Genomic DNA, 17,143 nt, shown 5'->3' on the forward strand with positions numbered 1-17,143 from the left:
AGTGGTCTGTACTGTGCTTGCTTCCAGTGTGGAATAATTTACTGGCTGTTCGGTGGGGCCATCAGAAATCTTGGAGGCCCAGCACACGTGACTCAGTGGCTTCAGCCTCTCCAGGTATGGCTTGGGCCACCTTAGACAGTTTCTATGAAGATGAAAGTGAAAGTCGCTCAGTCGTGTCCTACTCTTTCCGACCCGTGGACTATACAGTCCATGGAATTCTCCAGACCAGAATACTGGAGTGGGTAGCAAAACTTCACAGTAGTTAGGGGTGTGTGTTTGCAGAAAAAGAAAATGAAATATAGAATTAGTGTCCGCCAGAGCTTTGAAATGAGAATCCTGACTCCCTTTTTTTAGATTGCACAGGACTGTCATATTGTTATCACCCTAGTTGTCACCAGACTTTTTATAATATCTCCAACTCCAACTTACTATTCCCTCTCTTGCCGGTGTTCTTAATGATCTGTCGTTCAATTGTTGAGTCGCTCAGTCCTGTCCAACTCTTTGTAACCCCATGGACTGCAGCACGCCAGGCTTCCCTGTCCTTCACCATCTCATGGAGTTTGCTCAGACTCACATCCATTGAGTCAGTGATGCCATCCAGGCATCCTGTCCTCTGAGAGAATGATCTGAGAGGTCGGCAGTTAGAGCAGCCATTTGACTAGCTGATTCCCTTCTAACACCCGGTCAACTCCAGGAGCAGAAACACATGGGGATGTTTGCAATGACCGAGAGGGGCCACGGGAGCAACGTCAGAGGGATCCAGACCGAAGCCACCTTTGACTTCTCTGCACAGGTGAGGATTCTTCCTGTGGTTCTGCGGTTCTGTGGGCAGAAGACTTGAACCCAGCAGACCCTCCTTTCTCTTCCTCCCGAGACCATGCTCACCCACACTGTGTGCACTCTCTAGCCAGAGGTGCTCGGATTTGGAAGTGTCTGAGTTTTAGTGGAGGTGGATGTATGCTCAGCCTCCCTGAGTCTATACCAACACTTGCACAGCACCTACATTGGGAGGACGCTGCTGAGACATTTGAGGTGCACTTATTGACTTAATGCTTTGGGGAAGCTTGGTGAGAACAGGACCTCCACCATCTTGTGGTCCTTCTGAACTGTAGCAGGCACATGGGTTTAAGAGAGGTCTCTGTTGGCGCATCACCCCATGGGGCAGGAGGGCACTGTGTCTGCTGGACCTCCTTCTGGGAGCCGAGTCCTTGGTGCTGGCACTGATGCCAACCAGGGTTCTTGACCTTCCCCAGTCAGTAGGAACTGACCAGAGGCCAGACAAGAAATTCAGGCAAGGCTCTACTGGGGCCCCTGCTGCAGCAGGGGGAGGTGAGAGCAGGCATCAGGTTCTCTTGCTTGCTCACTCCCTGGGTGGGGGCGAGCTGATTCCTTACATGGGGTGAGTATACGGGTGTGTCGAGGGGTCAGGCCAGAGGGATGGCTTAGACGGTTTGCCTGCCCGTGAGGTGGTGTGTGCAGGGGGTATGCTCAGTATCCTGTTTTTGCTCCCAACACCCTGCTTTTTCTCCAGGCTCTTCAAAATTGGCAGTTGGGTTTTTTGGTCTCTTTGTATGTTTTCTCTATAATTTTGCCCCAACTGAGCATGCACACAATTATTTTTAGTTCAGTATTGTATCTTTATATACTGTGTTGTTTGAGGAGAGGTGTAGACAGGTGCAAGCATTGCAGCAAAGGGGCCCAGGTCCCAGGTCTGTCTCAGCATGAGGCAGTATCTCTAACTGCTGCTGTTAAGTCACTTCAGTCGTGTCCGACTCTGTGCGAGCCCATAGATGGCAGCCTACCAGGCTCCTCTGTCCATGGGATTTTCCAGGCAAGAATACTGGAGTGGGGTGCCATTGCCTTCTCCATCTTTAACTGTCATATGGACAAAAATCCACAAGGCAACCAAAATAAAATTTGACAAAACAATCTGACTTTATTACATGGGTTGTTGTTGTTTAGTTGCTCAGTCATGTCCGACTCTTTTGTGGCTCCATGGACTGTAGCCTGTCAGGCTCCTCTGTACGTGGGATTTTCCAGGCAAGGATACTGGAGTGGGCTGCCATTTCTTTCTCTAGGGGATCTTTCTGACTCAGGGATCAAACCTGTGTCTCCTGCTTGGAAGGTGGATTCTTTACCTCTAAGCCACCAGAGAAGCCCTGTTGTATGGGATGAACTCCAATTTGCGACCCCATGAATTGCAGCACGCCAGACCTCCCTGTCCATCACCAACTCCCGGAATTCACTCAGACTCACGTCCATCGAGTCAGTGATGCCATCCAGCCATCTCATCCTCTGTCATCCCCTTCTCCTCCTGCCCCCAATCCCTCCCAGCATCAGAGTCTTTTCCAGTGAGTCAACTCTTTGCATGAGGTGGCCAAAGTACTGGAGTTTCAGCTTTAGCATCATTCCTTCCAAAGAAATCCCAGGGCTGATCTTCAGAATGGACTGGTTGGATCTCCTTGCAGTCCAAGGGACTCTCAAGACTCTTCTCCAACACCACAGTTCAAAAGCATCAATTCTTTGGCGCTCAGCTTTCTTCATAGTCCAACTCTCACATCCATACATGACCACTGGAAAAACCACAGCCTTGACTAGACGGACATTTGTTGGCAAAGTAATGTCTCTGCTTTTGTATATGTTATCTAGGTTGGTCATAACTTTTCTTCCAAGGAGTAAACGTCTTTTCATTTCATGGCTGCAGTCATCATCTGCAGTGATTTTGAAGTCCCCCAAAATAAAGTCTGACACTGTTTCTGCTGTTTCTCCATCTATTTGCCATGAAGTGATGGGACCAGATGCCATGATCTTCGTTTTCTGAAAGTTGAGCTTTAAGCTAACTTTTTCACTCTGCTCTTTCACTTTCATCAAGAGGCTTTTGAGTTCCTCTTCACTTTCTGCCATAAGGGTGGTGTCATCTGCATATCTGAGGTTATTGATATTTCTCCCAGCAATCTTTATTCCAGCTTGTGCTTCTTCCAGCCCAGCGTTTCTCTTGATGTAATCTGCATATAAGTTAAATAAGCAGGGTGACAATATATAGCCTTGACGTACTCCTTTTCCTATTTGGAACCAGTCTGTTCCATGTCCAGTTCTAACTATTGCTTCCTAACCTGCATATAGTTTTCTCAAGAGGCAGGTCAGGTGGTCTGGTATTCCCATCTCTTTCAGAATTTTCCACAGTTTATTGTTATCCACACAGTCAAAGGCTTTGGCATAGTCAACAAAGCAGAAATAGATGTTTTTCTGGAACTCTCTTGCTTTTTCGATGATCCAGTGGATGTTGGCAATTTGATCTCTGGTTCCTCTGCCTTTTCTAAAACCAGCTTAAACATCTGGAAGTTCACGGTTCACGTATTGCTGAAGCCTGGCTTAGAGAATTTTGAGTATTACTTTACTAGCGTGTGAGATGAGTGCAATTGTGCAGTAGTTTGAGCATTCTTTGGCAGTAAGACCCTCTAAATTGATAGCTCTTTATGAGTGGGTCACAGCAAAAATCCTGTTCTGTAAATCTTGCCCCCATCTCTTTAGCTCCTACTTCCTGTCCTCAAATAAAGAAAGCAACGATCTACTCATTTCATTCTCCTTTCTAGTTTCTTGTTTGATATTGGGTGTTCCTAAAAACCAGAAAGGGATAAATACATTTTGCAGTTTTTCTAGAAATGTGTGTGTGAATGAGTGTACAAGCTTGTGTGGCCATAAGCTATGAATGTGGCCATGTGCTGTGGGTGTGGCCATGTGCTGTGGGTGTGGGCATGTGCTTGTGGGTGTGGCCATGTGCTGTGGGTGTGGCCATAAGCTATGAATGTGGCCATGTACCGTGGGTGTGGCTATGTGCTATGGGTGTGGCCATAAGCTATGAATGTGGCCATGTGCTGTGGGTGTGGCCATGTGCTGTGGGTGTGGCCATGTGCTGTGGGTGTGGCCGTTTGCCTGTGCATGTGGTGACTCAGCCTTTTCTTCATTGTGGCTGTTGTCCTTTGGAATCTGGAGTTCTGTTCCTAGGCTTTTCTGACCCCAGGACGCTAGCTGGAGGCGGTCAACGTTCAGAATGACGGATGCAGGTGAGGGTTGTATGAGAGGATGTCCTGCCTTGTCTCCTGCCGCAGTGCTAGTTCTCTGCAGTAGCTGGTGATGTCTAAGGTCACAATAAGGGCCAGAATAAGGACTGTCGCCTATTGAGTGCTTGCTGTGTGCCAGGCTCTGCCTCAAGCTCTCTCTGTATAGTATACTACCACAGTCATCTGCTCCCCAGGTGGGGCTAGTGGTAAAGAACTTGTCTGCCAATGCAGGAGGCATAAGAAGCGTGGGTTTGAGCCCTGGGTTGGGAAGATCCCCTGGAGGAGGGCATGGCAACCCACTCCAGTATTCTTGCCTGGAGAATCCCATGGACTCGCCTGACAGGACTATGATCCATGGGGTCGAAAAGAGTTGTATATGGCTAAAGCGGTTTAGCACTCATGCACATTCTCTTGCAGCGGCAGTCCCATAGATGTAATGGTTAAGCTACTGTGTGTGTGCTAGGCACCAAGCCAAGCACTCTGCCGTGCAACATTGTGTTAAATGTTCTATAATCTTATAGGAACATATTTTTGTCCTTATTTTTCAGGAGGAGAAACTATGGCTATGAAACTAACAAGTGAATCTCAGGTTCAAGGAGATTGCCCTTAAGAGTTTAGCTTTACTGTCAGAGATGGCACACACATTGACCAAACATCATGGGGTTCTGCCTGCCCCAGGTTTTTCTCCCAAAACTGTAGTATTGAGGTCACCTTGCTGTCCTTTAAGGGAAAAGAAATCCAGCCACAATTATTATTTATTTGTTTTCTTCTTATAATTATTATTTTTTTTGCACAAAAATGATTTCCCTGTGTTGGTCCTGTTTTCCCCAAACAGCCAGTATAAATTATTCAGCTACCTGGTGTGCTTCGGCAGCTGCTGCTCTCTGCAGGGGAGTTGCAGAGTTGGAATCGTAATGATGAGAAGATGAACTTGCTGCATCCCGGGGGAGTGAGGGAGGGAATAAGCCTATCATAGGCTCAGGCCAGTGAGGGCTGGCTTAGCTGAGAATGGCTTTCCCCTCCATTGGTTTCTGTGTTTTCCCCTTCATTTCCCTTTTCAAATGTTAGAGCATATCAAATGAGCTCTCTCTCCCTCCAGAGCAGTTTTAAATCTCTCCCATCTTTTTATTATTCATTCCTGTGGGTTGGCTGTTTTATTTTTATTTTTCGATGGTAGGTTGAGTAGCGGCATGGAGGGTTTTGAGGTAAGAGAGAGTTACCCTTTATGCAAAATCACAAAAATAAATGAGGCTTTAAGAGCTCTCTGGCCAAAGCCATCTCTATGAGTGTTTACAGGACTGTTTTGTCGGTCTTCAATGACTAATTATAATGGGAACCAACACACATGGTGTGCGTTATTTAGATCCAGCTTTAAATGCCAGCGCTTTGGCTGAGGCAGACTTTCCCAATCAAGTGTTTTTGCCAGAAGTGACAAAACTCCTTTCCCAGAGAGGATCAAATGTTGATGGGGACGAATGGCCTCCTGTCTCCTCCCCACACGACCAGATCGTTTCTGCCAGGTTAGCCTTTCTCTGCTACTTCCCTTCCCACCCGTGGGGTGCTATTTAATGCATCCCCTCACCACGTGTTGTTTGTTACTGCACCCACCAGCCTCATAAAAACGCCTTTCTTTAAAAAGTTCCTGGCTGGCCCCTTAAGACAAGGGCAGCAGCCTCCAGAGACTTAAAAATGATCAGCTCGTCCATTTATGTTTCTGAAAAGCCCTTGCCTATGTTAAAAGTGGCCCTGTGTGCACGTGTCAGAGAATGTTTTCTTGGGCTCCAAGACTGTATTTCTTGGCCAGAGGGAAAGTAGAGTCCATATACTTGAAATTCTGAAATCCGAGATGATCTTTACATGATCAATAGCTTGTTGGTTTGGTTCAGCTACATCTTTGATAATTGTCAGCTTCGATTAAATTTGAGGTTCTGTTTTTTTGCCATCACGCCCCGCCCCGGCTTCCCCTTTCCTTCCCCCCACTCCCTGGATTCTTTGACCTGTTCCAGGTGCCCAGTATCCAGAGTTGGCAGTTATGGTCTCTCTCCTTAACAAGAGGCTGAAGGGTATCCCAGGTAGCAAGCCGCACGAGAGAGGACCAAGAAGGGAAGAGAGGTGTTTCCATGGTGAGCCTGTTCTGGTTCCTGGAGAGGAGGAAAAAGGAGGCAGAGTTTTGAGCAGAGACTGAAAACAAAAAGCTAATTATTTTCCCCCTGCTTTTTCCTGACCAGTGTTAACTTCACACTGTTTTGAGCTAGAATCCTTGGTCATATTTTGGAGACAAGATAGATGGTGTGTTCTAAGATTCATTCCCTTATAAGATGGAGAATTGTTGACACACGCTTTTAAGGGCTTATTCACATGAGCTTTTGAGGGAAACTTTCATTATCATATTCATTGATCAAGAAAATGGAGAGAGATTTTGAAACAGTTATCCCAAGGCTTAAATTAGATATTTCTTTTTATAAAAATCAGAATTGTCTGGGATGAGATTCTAAGCAATGGTGGGACTAGGTCACGGTTGTTCATTAGTCTTGTTTGTGTTCAGGTGTACACATTTAAGGGCTTCCCAGGTGGCACTAGTGGTAAAGAGGGAGGAGACATGAGGGACGTGGGTTCAGTGCCTGGGTGGGGAGGATGCCCTGGCGGAGGGCATGGGGACCCACTCCAGTATCCTGGCCTGGAGAATCCCATGGACAGAGGAGACTGGCGGGCTAAGTCCGTAGGGTTGCAAAGAGGTGGACATGACTGAAGTGACTTAGCACGCGTGCACCTACACGTTTAACCTTTGGTTAGATAGTTGCTGTTCAAACAATGGACTCACACCTTAGATGCAGGAATGTCTGAGGCCCAGGGATCAGTGGAGGACCTGAGGAACCATGTCATTGGTCCAGGAGGGACCATGTCCAGTAGACAAAACGAAATACACAGACATGGACTCATCGAACTGGGCCCCAGATCGTTGGGTACTCTATCGTTTCTTGTGAAACCTGCAGGCAGAGTGTTTGGGAGCAAGGGCTGTGGTGAGAACTGAATACAGATCACCAGGGCTCTTCGGGGTTTGGGTGCTGGATTATTTAAAAGTCAAAACCTCAGTGTGGAGTAGCTTAGAGAGAAAGAAGCTCACTGAAGAAGGATTCATACGTTTAAGCCACAGGCTCGGACGAATGCGATACGTGCCAGTCCAACCTTACAAAGAAGAGCGGCCAGCAAGAAGGGAAGGAACTTGAGGGTGAACTAAACGACTTTGGGTCATCTACGCCTTTTCTGTGAGGTCGCCTAAGTGGGTGCAGCTATGCAACGTGAGTCTGTTTCACGGTGTTCATTGCACTGAGCCCAGGGGTTGAAAAGAACCATAAGGAAGAAAACTCTGTTGCTTTGGTATTTCTGTGCAGGAATTTGTCATTGACACACCATGTAAAAATGCTGAGAAGATGTACATTGGAAATGCGATGTACGGGAATTATGCAGCAGTCTTTGCCCAGCTCATCATAAACGGAAGATCTCAAGGTTTGTCACCAACACAGAAGCCTAGGCTGTTTCTCTTTATTAGTACTATTCTCCCATGAGTGCTTTACACAGAATCCTTCCCCCTCCAAAGGGGTGTTTTTATCTTGTAAAAAATTCACAGTGGAACTTTCCCGTGTCAGTCCGGTGGTTAAGACTCTGCGCTTCCACTGCAGATCGGGGTACTAAGATCCCACATGCAGTGTGGCACAGCTACATAAGAAATTGAGTTATTTGTCTTTTAAAAAATTGAGCACTTGGTCTCCTAAATATACATGATGAGACAATTCATCATTACATTCAACATTATACACGATTATGGACAGTGCACAGTCATACAACAGAATGAATTTCAGAACCAACATAATTGCACACTGGAAATTAGGGAAGCCTTGCTCATATCTGTAGAGGCTTTAGTGAGCGTCTTCTCACCATCCTTAGGGCCCCACTGATTCATCGTTCCTGTCCGAGATGAAAACGGAAGCTGGAACCCAGGAGTGACGGTTGTTGATATGATGCATAAAGAAGGTGAGTTCGCAGGTGGGCCTTCTTCCACCCTCCTCTGCACTTTCGCCTCCTCCCCACCCGACCCTGCCAGCTGTCGGTGTTCAGTCTCTAAGTCAAGTTCGACTCTCTGTGACCCCGTGAACTGTAGCACGCCAGGCTTCCCTGTCCTTCACGATCTCCTGCAGTTTACTCACACTCATGCCCATTGAATTGGTGATGCCATCTAACTATCTCATCCTCTATCACCCCCTTCTCCGCCTGCCCTCAATCTTTCCCAGCACAGCATCTTTTCCAAAGAATCAGCGCTTCCCATCAGGTGGTCAAAGTACTGTAGCTTTAGCTTCAGCATCAGTCCTTTCAGTGAATATTCAGGGTTGATTTCCTTTAGGATTGACTGTTTTGATCTCCTTGCTGTCCAAGAGACTCTCAAGAATCTTCTCAAGCACTTCAGTTCAAAAGCATCAGTTTTTCAGCACTTAGCCATCTTTATGGTCCAACTTTGACATCTGTTCATGACTACTGGAAAAGCCATACCTTTGACTCTACAGGGACCTTTGTTGGCAAAGTGATGTCTCTACTTTTTAATATACTGTCTAGATTTATCATAGCTTTTCTTCCAAGGAGCTAGCATCTTTTAATTTCATGGCTGCATAACTGTCTACAGTGATTTTGGAGCCCCAGAAAATAAAATCTGTCATTGTTTCCACTTTTCCCCAACTGAGTCTAGCCTAACTCATCAAAGCCATGAAGGCAGAAGAGACTAGTCTTGAAGGGGCCACTCTACCCACCTGCTGCTGACCCTCTGGCCATTTGCCAGTGTCTTTTAGGCCTTTGCAGCAATGGCACCCCACTCCAGTACTCTTGCCTGGAAAATCCCATGGATGGAGGAGCCTGGTAGGCTGCAGTCCATGAGGTCGCTAGGAGTCAGACACGACTGAGCGACTTCACTTTGACTTTTCACTTTCATGCATTGGAGAAGGCAATGGCAACCCACTCCAGTGTTCTTGCCTGGAGAATCCCAGGGACGGGGGAGCCTGGCTGGTTTCTGTCTATGGGGTTGCACAGAGTTGGACATGACTGAAGCGACTCAGCAGCAGCAGTGGCACTGCAAATTCATCCTGTGTTCTGAGGAGGAAGCACTGGGAAGGAGGAGAAATTGAGTTTGGGGTCACTGGCGGGGCTTAATGAGCTTTGCTGCTTCCGTATGTTCAGGCAGATATTCTCTCGGCTGCCTAGAATTCTCCCCTCTCCAGCCTCAGCAACTGCCCAGGCAGACAGCTGTGGCCCCAGCTGAGCCCTCGAAGGTCCAGCACTTCCTCCTCCGTGCTCATTAATGAGCAGGCAGCTGGAGAGACAGGCACCGCGCTGCGTGGAAACAAGCAGACAGCATCTTCACCCCAGATAAGAAAGCAGCCACGATTCTGGAAGTGAAAGAAGGGCTTTGCGTTTCAGTGATGTCCAACCTAGAAAGTGGCAGCGATGGTCTAACTGTTTTTAAAACTGTCTTGGTGTATATGTTTTTAGAAATGTGTTTATATATTTGGCTGCAGCAGGTCTTAGTTACAGCATGTAGGATCTTTTGACTGTAGCATACAAATTCCACTTGAGCAAACTGCAGGAGACAGTGGAGGACAGGGAAGCCTGGTGTGCTGCAGCCCATGGGGTCGCAAAGAGCCGGACACAACTTCATGACTGAATAGCACCAGCAACGGGCAAACCCTTAGCTGTGGCATGCCGGGTCTAGTTCTCGGGCCAGGGATGAGACCCGAGCCTCCTGCACTGGGAATGCAGACTCAGCCACTGCACCACCAGGGAAGTCCCATGGGGCAGTGTTTCTGATGCTCATAAGCCTGTCTCATCTGCAGCTCCATTTCCTGTCTGTTCTCTCTAGGTCTGCATGGTGTGGATAACGGGATTCTGAGATTTGACAATGTTCGGATACCGAGGGAGAACCTGCTGGATAAGTGAGTAGCTGCCTCCTTAACTCAGACTTGCTGCAGCTATGAGCTCTTTACCTCCCAGGCCTGGTTCCTAGGTCTCATGGGCTTTATGTCCAGCTGTCTCCTTATAACCATTTTTACAGTTTTACTAATCAGAAAAGGTGGATAAACAAATAAAATTTAAAATCATCCCTAATACTATCACCTTTGTTGTTGTTGTTCAGTCGCTAAGTTGTATCCAACTCTTTGCAGCCCCATGGACTACAGGACGCCAGGTTTCACCCTCCTTCACTATCTCTGGGAGTTTGCGCAAACTCATGTCCATTGAGTCAATGATGCCATCCAACCATCTCATCCTCTGTCGTCCCCTTTTTCTCCTGTCCTCAGTCTTTCCCAGCATCAGGGTCTTTTCCAATGAGTCAGCTCTTCGCATCAGGTGGCCAAAGTATTGGAGCTTCAGCTTCAGTATCCGTCCTTCCAGTGAATATTCAGAGTTGATTTTCTTTAGGATGGACTGGTTTGATCATCTAGCCACAATGTTTATTACACTTTTCTGTTTAACATTTTAGACTTTTCTCTGAGTAGATATTAAAGAGAGAGAGAGATGTTTGATTTTTACTGAATGAGATCCACTTAGAAGTTCTATTTTTTTTTATAACTTGCGGTTTCTGTTTAACAAAATATGTCCAAAGTTTCTATGCAACAATAAAAACACATAGAAAATGTTAGTTGCTCAGCTGTGTCTGATTCTTTGAGACCCCCATAGACTGTAGCCTGTCAGGCTCCTCTGTCCATGGAATTCTCCAGGCAAGGATACTGGAGTGGGTTGCCATTTCCTTCTTCAGGGGATCTTCCTGACCCAGGGATTGAACCTAGGTCTCCTGCATTGTGGACAGATTCTTTACTGTCTGAGCCACCAGGGAAGCCTGAAATACACATAGGCATTACCATTTTTAATATTACCATCATAAGCTGTTAAATAAATTATCTGTAAGTTATATAATTAGTCCCTTATTGTTGGGTATTTAGGTTATTTCCCTTAAATTTTTTTTTTGTTTGGTTATCATAAAACAGTGTTATTGCCTCCTTTGTGGATGGCAGGAGATAAGGTGCCCTCTTTCAGCTTTGGAGGCTGTTATAACTAGAACTGTGGAAAATTCTGAGAGAGGTGGGAATCCCAGACCACCTGACCTGCCTCTTGAGAAACCTATATGCAGGTCAGGAAGCAACAGTTAGAACTGGACATGGAACAACAGGCTGGTTCCAAATAGGAAAAGGATTACATCAAGGCTGTATATTGTCACCCTGCTTATTTAACTTCTATGCAGAGCACATCATGAGAAATGCTGGGCTGGAAGAAGCACAAGCTGGAATCAAGATTGCTGGGAGAAATATCAATAACCTCAGATATGCAGATGACACCACCCTTATGGCAGAAAGTGAAGAAAAACTAAAGGGCCTCTTGATGAAAGTGGAAGAGGAGAGTGAAAAAGTTGGCTTAAAGCTCAACATTCAGAAAACGAAGATCATGGCATCTGGTCCCATCACTTCATGGGAAATAGATGGGGAAGGAGTGGAAACAGTGTCAGACATTTTTTGGGGCTCCAAAATCACTGCAGATGGTGATTGCAGCCATGAAATTAAAAGATGCTTACTCCTTGGAAGGAAAGTTATGGCCAACCTAGACAGCATATTCAAAAGCAGAAACATTACTTTGTCAACAAAGGTCCATCTAGTCAAGGCTATGGCTTTCCAGTGGTCGTGTATGGATGTGAGAGTTGGACTATAAAGAAAGTTTAGCACCAAAGAATTGATGCTTTTGAACTGTGGTGTTGGAGAAGACTCTTGAGAGTTCCTTGGACTGCAAGGAGATCCAACCAGTCCATCCTAAAGGAGATCAGTCCTGGGTGTTCATTGGAGGGACTGATGTTGAAACTGAAACTCTAATACTTTGGCCACCTGATGCAAAGAGCTGACTCATTGGAAAAGACCCTGATGCTGGGAAAGATTGAGGGCAGGAGGAGAAGGGGACGACAGAGGATGAGATGGTTGGATGGCATCACCGACTCAATAGACATGAGTTAGGGTAAACTCCAGGAGCTGGTGATGGACAGGGAGGTCTGGCGTGCTATGGTTCATGGGGTCGCAAAGAGTTGGACATGACTGAGCGACTGAACTGAACTGATTGGGTGAATAATGTCATAGGTTGTTGTTGTTTAGTTGCTAAGTTGTATCCAGCTCTTTTGCAACCCCATGAACTGTAGCCTGTCAGGATCCTCTGTATGTGGGATTTTCCACACAAGAATACTGGAGTGGGTTGCCATTTCCTTCTCCAGGGCATCTTCTTGACCCAGGGATTGAACTCAAATCTCCTGCTTGGCAGGCAGATTTTTTTTACCGCTGAGCCACCAGGGAAGCCCAATGTTGCAAGTGTTTAGTGTCAGTTCCCAGCATCCCTCAGTGAGATCAAGGTGCCTTCCAGTGAGGTGAATGCACTTCCACAGGTGCATTCCAGGTGCGGAGCCCAGGCGTTCACAATGCTTAATGCAGCCTAAGAAACACCAATCACTTTTACTTTTCTCAGCATCTTTCCATGCATCCAATAAAAATGCTGAACTACAGTGATATTTAAATCTGTGAAAAGGCAAGCCATCAGTCTTGCTCCCTGCTTTCCTATAGATTTTCCTTGAACATTTTACTCTTTTCTGTTGCCTTCAAGTTTGCCAGCAAATATATGTCATAGATATAAAAAGTTTAAATAAAATAATGGGTGAAACAAACTTAAAATGAACCAAATTCTGTTTGTTAACTTTTTTCCCCTTGTGAGTTGGTAGGAAAATAAAATCGAAACAGGGGTTTCCCTTGTATCTCAGACAGTAAAGAATCTGCCTGCAACACAGGTGACCCGATTCAATCCCTGGGTGAAGAGTATACCCTGGGGGAGGAAATGGCAGCCCACTCCAGTACTCTTGCCTGGAGAATCCCAGGGACAGAGGGGCCTGGTGGGACACATCCATGGGGTCGCAAAGAGATGGACACAACTGAGTGACTAAGCACACACGCACAAAATGTAAACAGCAGGCGCATGTTGTAGGTATCCTAGTAGGTGATGAAGCCCCCAGGCCTCCTCAGAAACAACCAGTGCCCATGGCAGCAGGCCTGGGGACCAGCAGCCTTCCCTGCTCGTTTCCCGTCGCTCACCAGCATCGCTCGGCTCTCAGAGATGGGGAAGAGGTGAGAGAAGCTGTAGGTGTGCCCTGTCTCTCATCCACATGGGCTCTAGTGGACTGGACAGTCCTCTATCAGAGCTTCAACCAGCTGGTTTAGCATTTATTTAGAAAGTCAGATTCAATCAGAAAGAAAAACGATAGAGGGCTCCAAGGTCTGTAGAAGGTATGAGAGTGTATAGAACATTCTTTGATAAGATTTGATTGGAAGCTCCTCCATTGGTAGAGCCCCCCAAATACTACGAAACAGCAGAGGCAACACACTTGGGGGTGTTGGTTTGTCACTTGATCAAAAATGGGTTTGTAAATGGATGTACAGATTCAGTGAAATCCTTATCAACATTTCAGCTGCCTTTTTTTGAAGGAATTGAGAAGCTGGTCCTAAAATTCAGATGGAAAGGCAAGACACTCAGAGTAGCCGAAATACTCCTGATAATGAAAGACAAAGTGGGAGGACTCAGCTTCCTGATCTGAAAAATTACTACAAACCTACAGTTACTAGGTCGCTGTGGTATGGGCATGAGGCTAGGCGCATGGAGAATGGAATAGAATAGAGGATCTGGAGATGCATTCCAGTATTTATGGTCGGTTGATATTCAGCAAGGGCGACAGGATAATTTAATGGGGAAAGAAAGGTCTTCTCAACAAATGGCGCTAGAACATCTGGATATCCACATGCAAATATATGAACTTGGACCTTTACCACATATGATGTACAAAAATTAACAGAAGATGGATCACAGCTCTAAATATAAGAGCTAAAGCTGTAAAACTCATAGGAGAAAACACAGGCGTAAATCTTTGTGACCTTGTTTAGGCAATGATTTATGAGATGTGACCGCAAAAGCACAGAGCACCAAAGCAAAAATAGATAACCTGGGATTCATCCAAATTTGAAAACCTTGTGCGGCAAAGGACGGTATGAAGAAAGTGAAAAGACATCCATAGAATGGGAGAAAATATATAAGAATCATGTATAAGAACCTAATATCCAGACTATAAAAGGAACCATATTACAGCTCAACAGTAAAAAGACAAATGACCCAACAAAAAAATGGGCAAAAATGGGAACAGACATTTATCCAAAGAAGATACAGAAGATGGCTAATAAGTACATGTAACGATGTTCAATATCAATGTCAGTAAGGAAATGCCAATTAAAAACCCACGGTGAAGTACCAGTTTGTACTCACTTCACGGCTATAATAAAAGAGACAGATGATAACAAGTGTTGGCAAAGATTTAGAGAAATTTGAGCCCTCATGTGTTGCTGGGGGGGATGTAAACTGGTGGTGTCAACTGGGGAAAGAGCTTGTCAGCTCTTCAAGTTTAAAGTCAGACTTCCCGGTAGCCCAGTGGTAAAGAGTCCGGCTGCCAATTCCGGGGACACGGGTTCGATCCTTGGTCCGGGAAGATCCCACCTGCCACGGGGCAGCGGAGCCCATGCGCCACAGCTACTGAGCCCTTGGTCTCGCCCCTGTGCTCTGCAACAGGGGAAGTCCCTGCAGAGAGGCCTGGGCACCACAGCCAGAGAGGGGACCCACCTGCCACAACTGGAGGAGGCCTGCGTGCAGCAGTGAGGACCCAGCGCGAGGGGCACACTGTGCGCGACACTGCTTACGGGAAACGTCCGGAGTTAGATCCAGAGAGTTCGGAAATAGGTGAATAGCAGCCAGGCCTGAAAGGGTAGGGAATCTGGGATGTGAGTGCTAATGGCTTGGGGTTTCTTTTGGGGTGATGAAGTGTTTAGGAACCGGATAGTAGTCATGGTTGTACAACTTTGTGAATATACTAAAGACCATTGAACAGTTTAAAAGGATGACGTTTATGGTGTATTGATTTATATCTCAACAACAAAATTGTGGATTGACTACCAGGCTCCAGAGTTGGGTTAATGATGGCAGTCCTCATGCCTTTCTTTGTCTGGGGCCACCACTGAGTCGCAGAATGGTAGTGGCAGGATGTTGGCTCTTACTTTCCGTGACTTAGCCTCTCTCAGCATCTCCTGGGGAGGCACTTGTCCTGCCCCCTACTCTGCTGTCTTGGGAGGGAGGTTCCAGGACGGGGAGCCCTGTGTGACTTCCCTGTGTGTGCCTGTGGGAGCCACCTGCCTTCATTTCCAGGCACGATGTCCTCCTCCTACGCTCACCCCACCTCTCTTTTCCACTCCCCGCCCCACTGCAGGTTTGGTTCCGTGGCTCCAGATGGCCAGTACCACTCCCCCATTAAGGACAAGAGTGCGAGATTCAATGCGATGCTGGCGGCGCTGACCCCTTCCAGACTCGCTGTGACTTTCCAAGCCATGGGCTCTATGAAGGTAACTGACTAGTTTCTCTCAGTGTTTGCTCTCCACGTGATCCAGAGCTGGGTAACAATGTCAGGAGCTGAGCTTCTTGAGCCACAGTGGGTGCAAGGTGGCTTGGGTTGCTGGTTAAATGCTGGTGTGTGCCAGTAAGCTCTACACAGAGAACTTTCTGCAGCCTTTTCACCATCCCTCTACATCTGTGTGTGTGCTGTGGATTATGTGCACACATGTAATTAAAACCCCACAGTGGGTAGAGCCCGGTCCTTACAGCAACAGGCCACTAAAGGTGGGTGCCTGGAGATCAGGTCCTTCGGAAGGAGCACATCTTCTGGAAAAGCAGCTAAGAGCTGACTAGTGGGTAACAGCCTGCGTGTCGTGGCTGAGTCCATCGGGGAGTGTTGAGTGTGCACGTCTGTTTGGCATGTGACCCTCACTGTCACAGGCAGGACCATGAGGTCAGACCTCCAGGAGCCAATCCCACCCCCCTTTCCCCACCCCTGCTCCACTCTGACTTGGAAACAGCAGCCAGGAGAGAGCACTCCATAAGCTGCCTCCTCTTCAGAGTGCAGCACTGCCTGCTCTCTGGTTCCTTCCCATTTCTTTCCTCTCTTAGGCTCCACTGAGCAGGGGGAAGTTGGACAGAGCATTGAGATACCAGTGAATATCCATGTGTGGCTGGCACTTGGCTTCTCCACTGAGAAGGGATAAGTTCCGTTCACTTGACCCCAGGCCTGGCGTCAGGAATAGCAGGAAAACCTTCCCTTCCTCCCTTCTGCTGGATCTGTGTGGCTCACAAGCCTGCCTGCCCATGCTCTGCCCCCGTGGTGCTCTTCCCCTCCGTGGGTGCAGCTGTGATATCAGTCCTGAGCTGGTGACTGCCGGCCTGCTTGTGGGTACTGCTTCTATGCTTATTCTCGCTGGCTCTTTAAAGTGGGTGAGGTGCGTGTTTAGTTCTGAAGACCCAGGTCTGGAGTGGCCTGGCAGGTCTCAGCCGAACCAGCTGAATTGGTAAGGCTCCAGGAGAACCTCAGGATGTGGGCCCAGGAGTGACTCCAAGGCGCAGGTCCAGCAGCAAAGTGCAGAGGGAAAATTGGGCTGGCCAAGAAGTTCACTCTGTACGATGTTACACAAATACCTGAAAGGCCCTTTGGCCAACCCGGTACCTCTCCTGGTGGGCCAGTGGCAAAGAATCAGCTTGCCTGTGCAGGAGACGTGAGTTGGATCCCTGCTCCGGAAAGCTCCCACATGCCTCGGGAACCAAGCCCGGTGCCACAGTGATCGAGCCTGTGCTCTAGAGCCTGGGAGCTATGGCTGCTGAAGCCCCTGCGCCCAGAGCCTGTGCCCCGCACTGAGAGGAGCCGCTGCAGGGAGAGGCTCTCGCACCACAGCTGGAGAGGAGCCGCCAGTCACTGCAGCGAGAGAAAGCCTGCACATAGCAACAAAGAGCCCGTGCTGTCAGATACAAATAAATAAATACTTCTCCCGCGTCTGGGATAGACACCGTTTCAGCCACTTCTCAGACTCCAGAAGGCAAAAGCTGAGAAAGCAGATGCACCTAGAATTGCACTGTAGAGAAGACGGGGCAGAAGTCTGCTCAGG

General features: G+C 47.4%; 1 protein-coding gene across 1 annotated transcript in view; it reads left to right on the plus strand.

Moving 5' to 3' along the window:
• The window catches only part of ACOXL (acyl-CoA oxidase like), a 360,670-nt gene that overhangs the window by 51,792 nt on the left and 291,735 nt on the right, over positions 1–17,143 (plus strand). The window contains 6 exon segments of the mRNA XM_068967451.1: positions 28–114; positions 695–793; positions 7,454–7,568; positions 8,007–8,093; positions 9,964–10,036; positions 15,424–15,556. Coding sequence (XP_068823552.1) covers positions 28–114; positions 695–793; positions 7,454–7,568; positions 8,007–8,093; positions 9,964–10,036; positions 15,424–15,556 — 594 coding nt within the window.

Source organism: Capricornis sumatraensis, chromosome 1, assembly GCF_032405125.1.
Source record: "Capricornis sumatraensis isolate serow.1 chromosome 1, serow.2, whole genome shotgun sequence".
Lineage (NCBI taxonomy): Eukaryota > Metazoa > Chordata > Mammalia > Artiodactyla > Bovidae > Capricornis > Capricornis sumatraensis.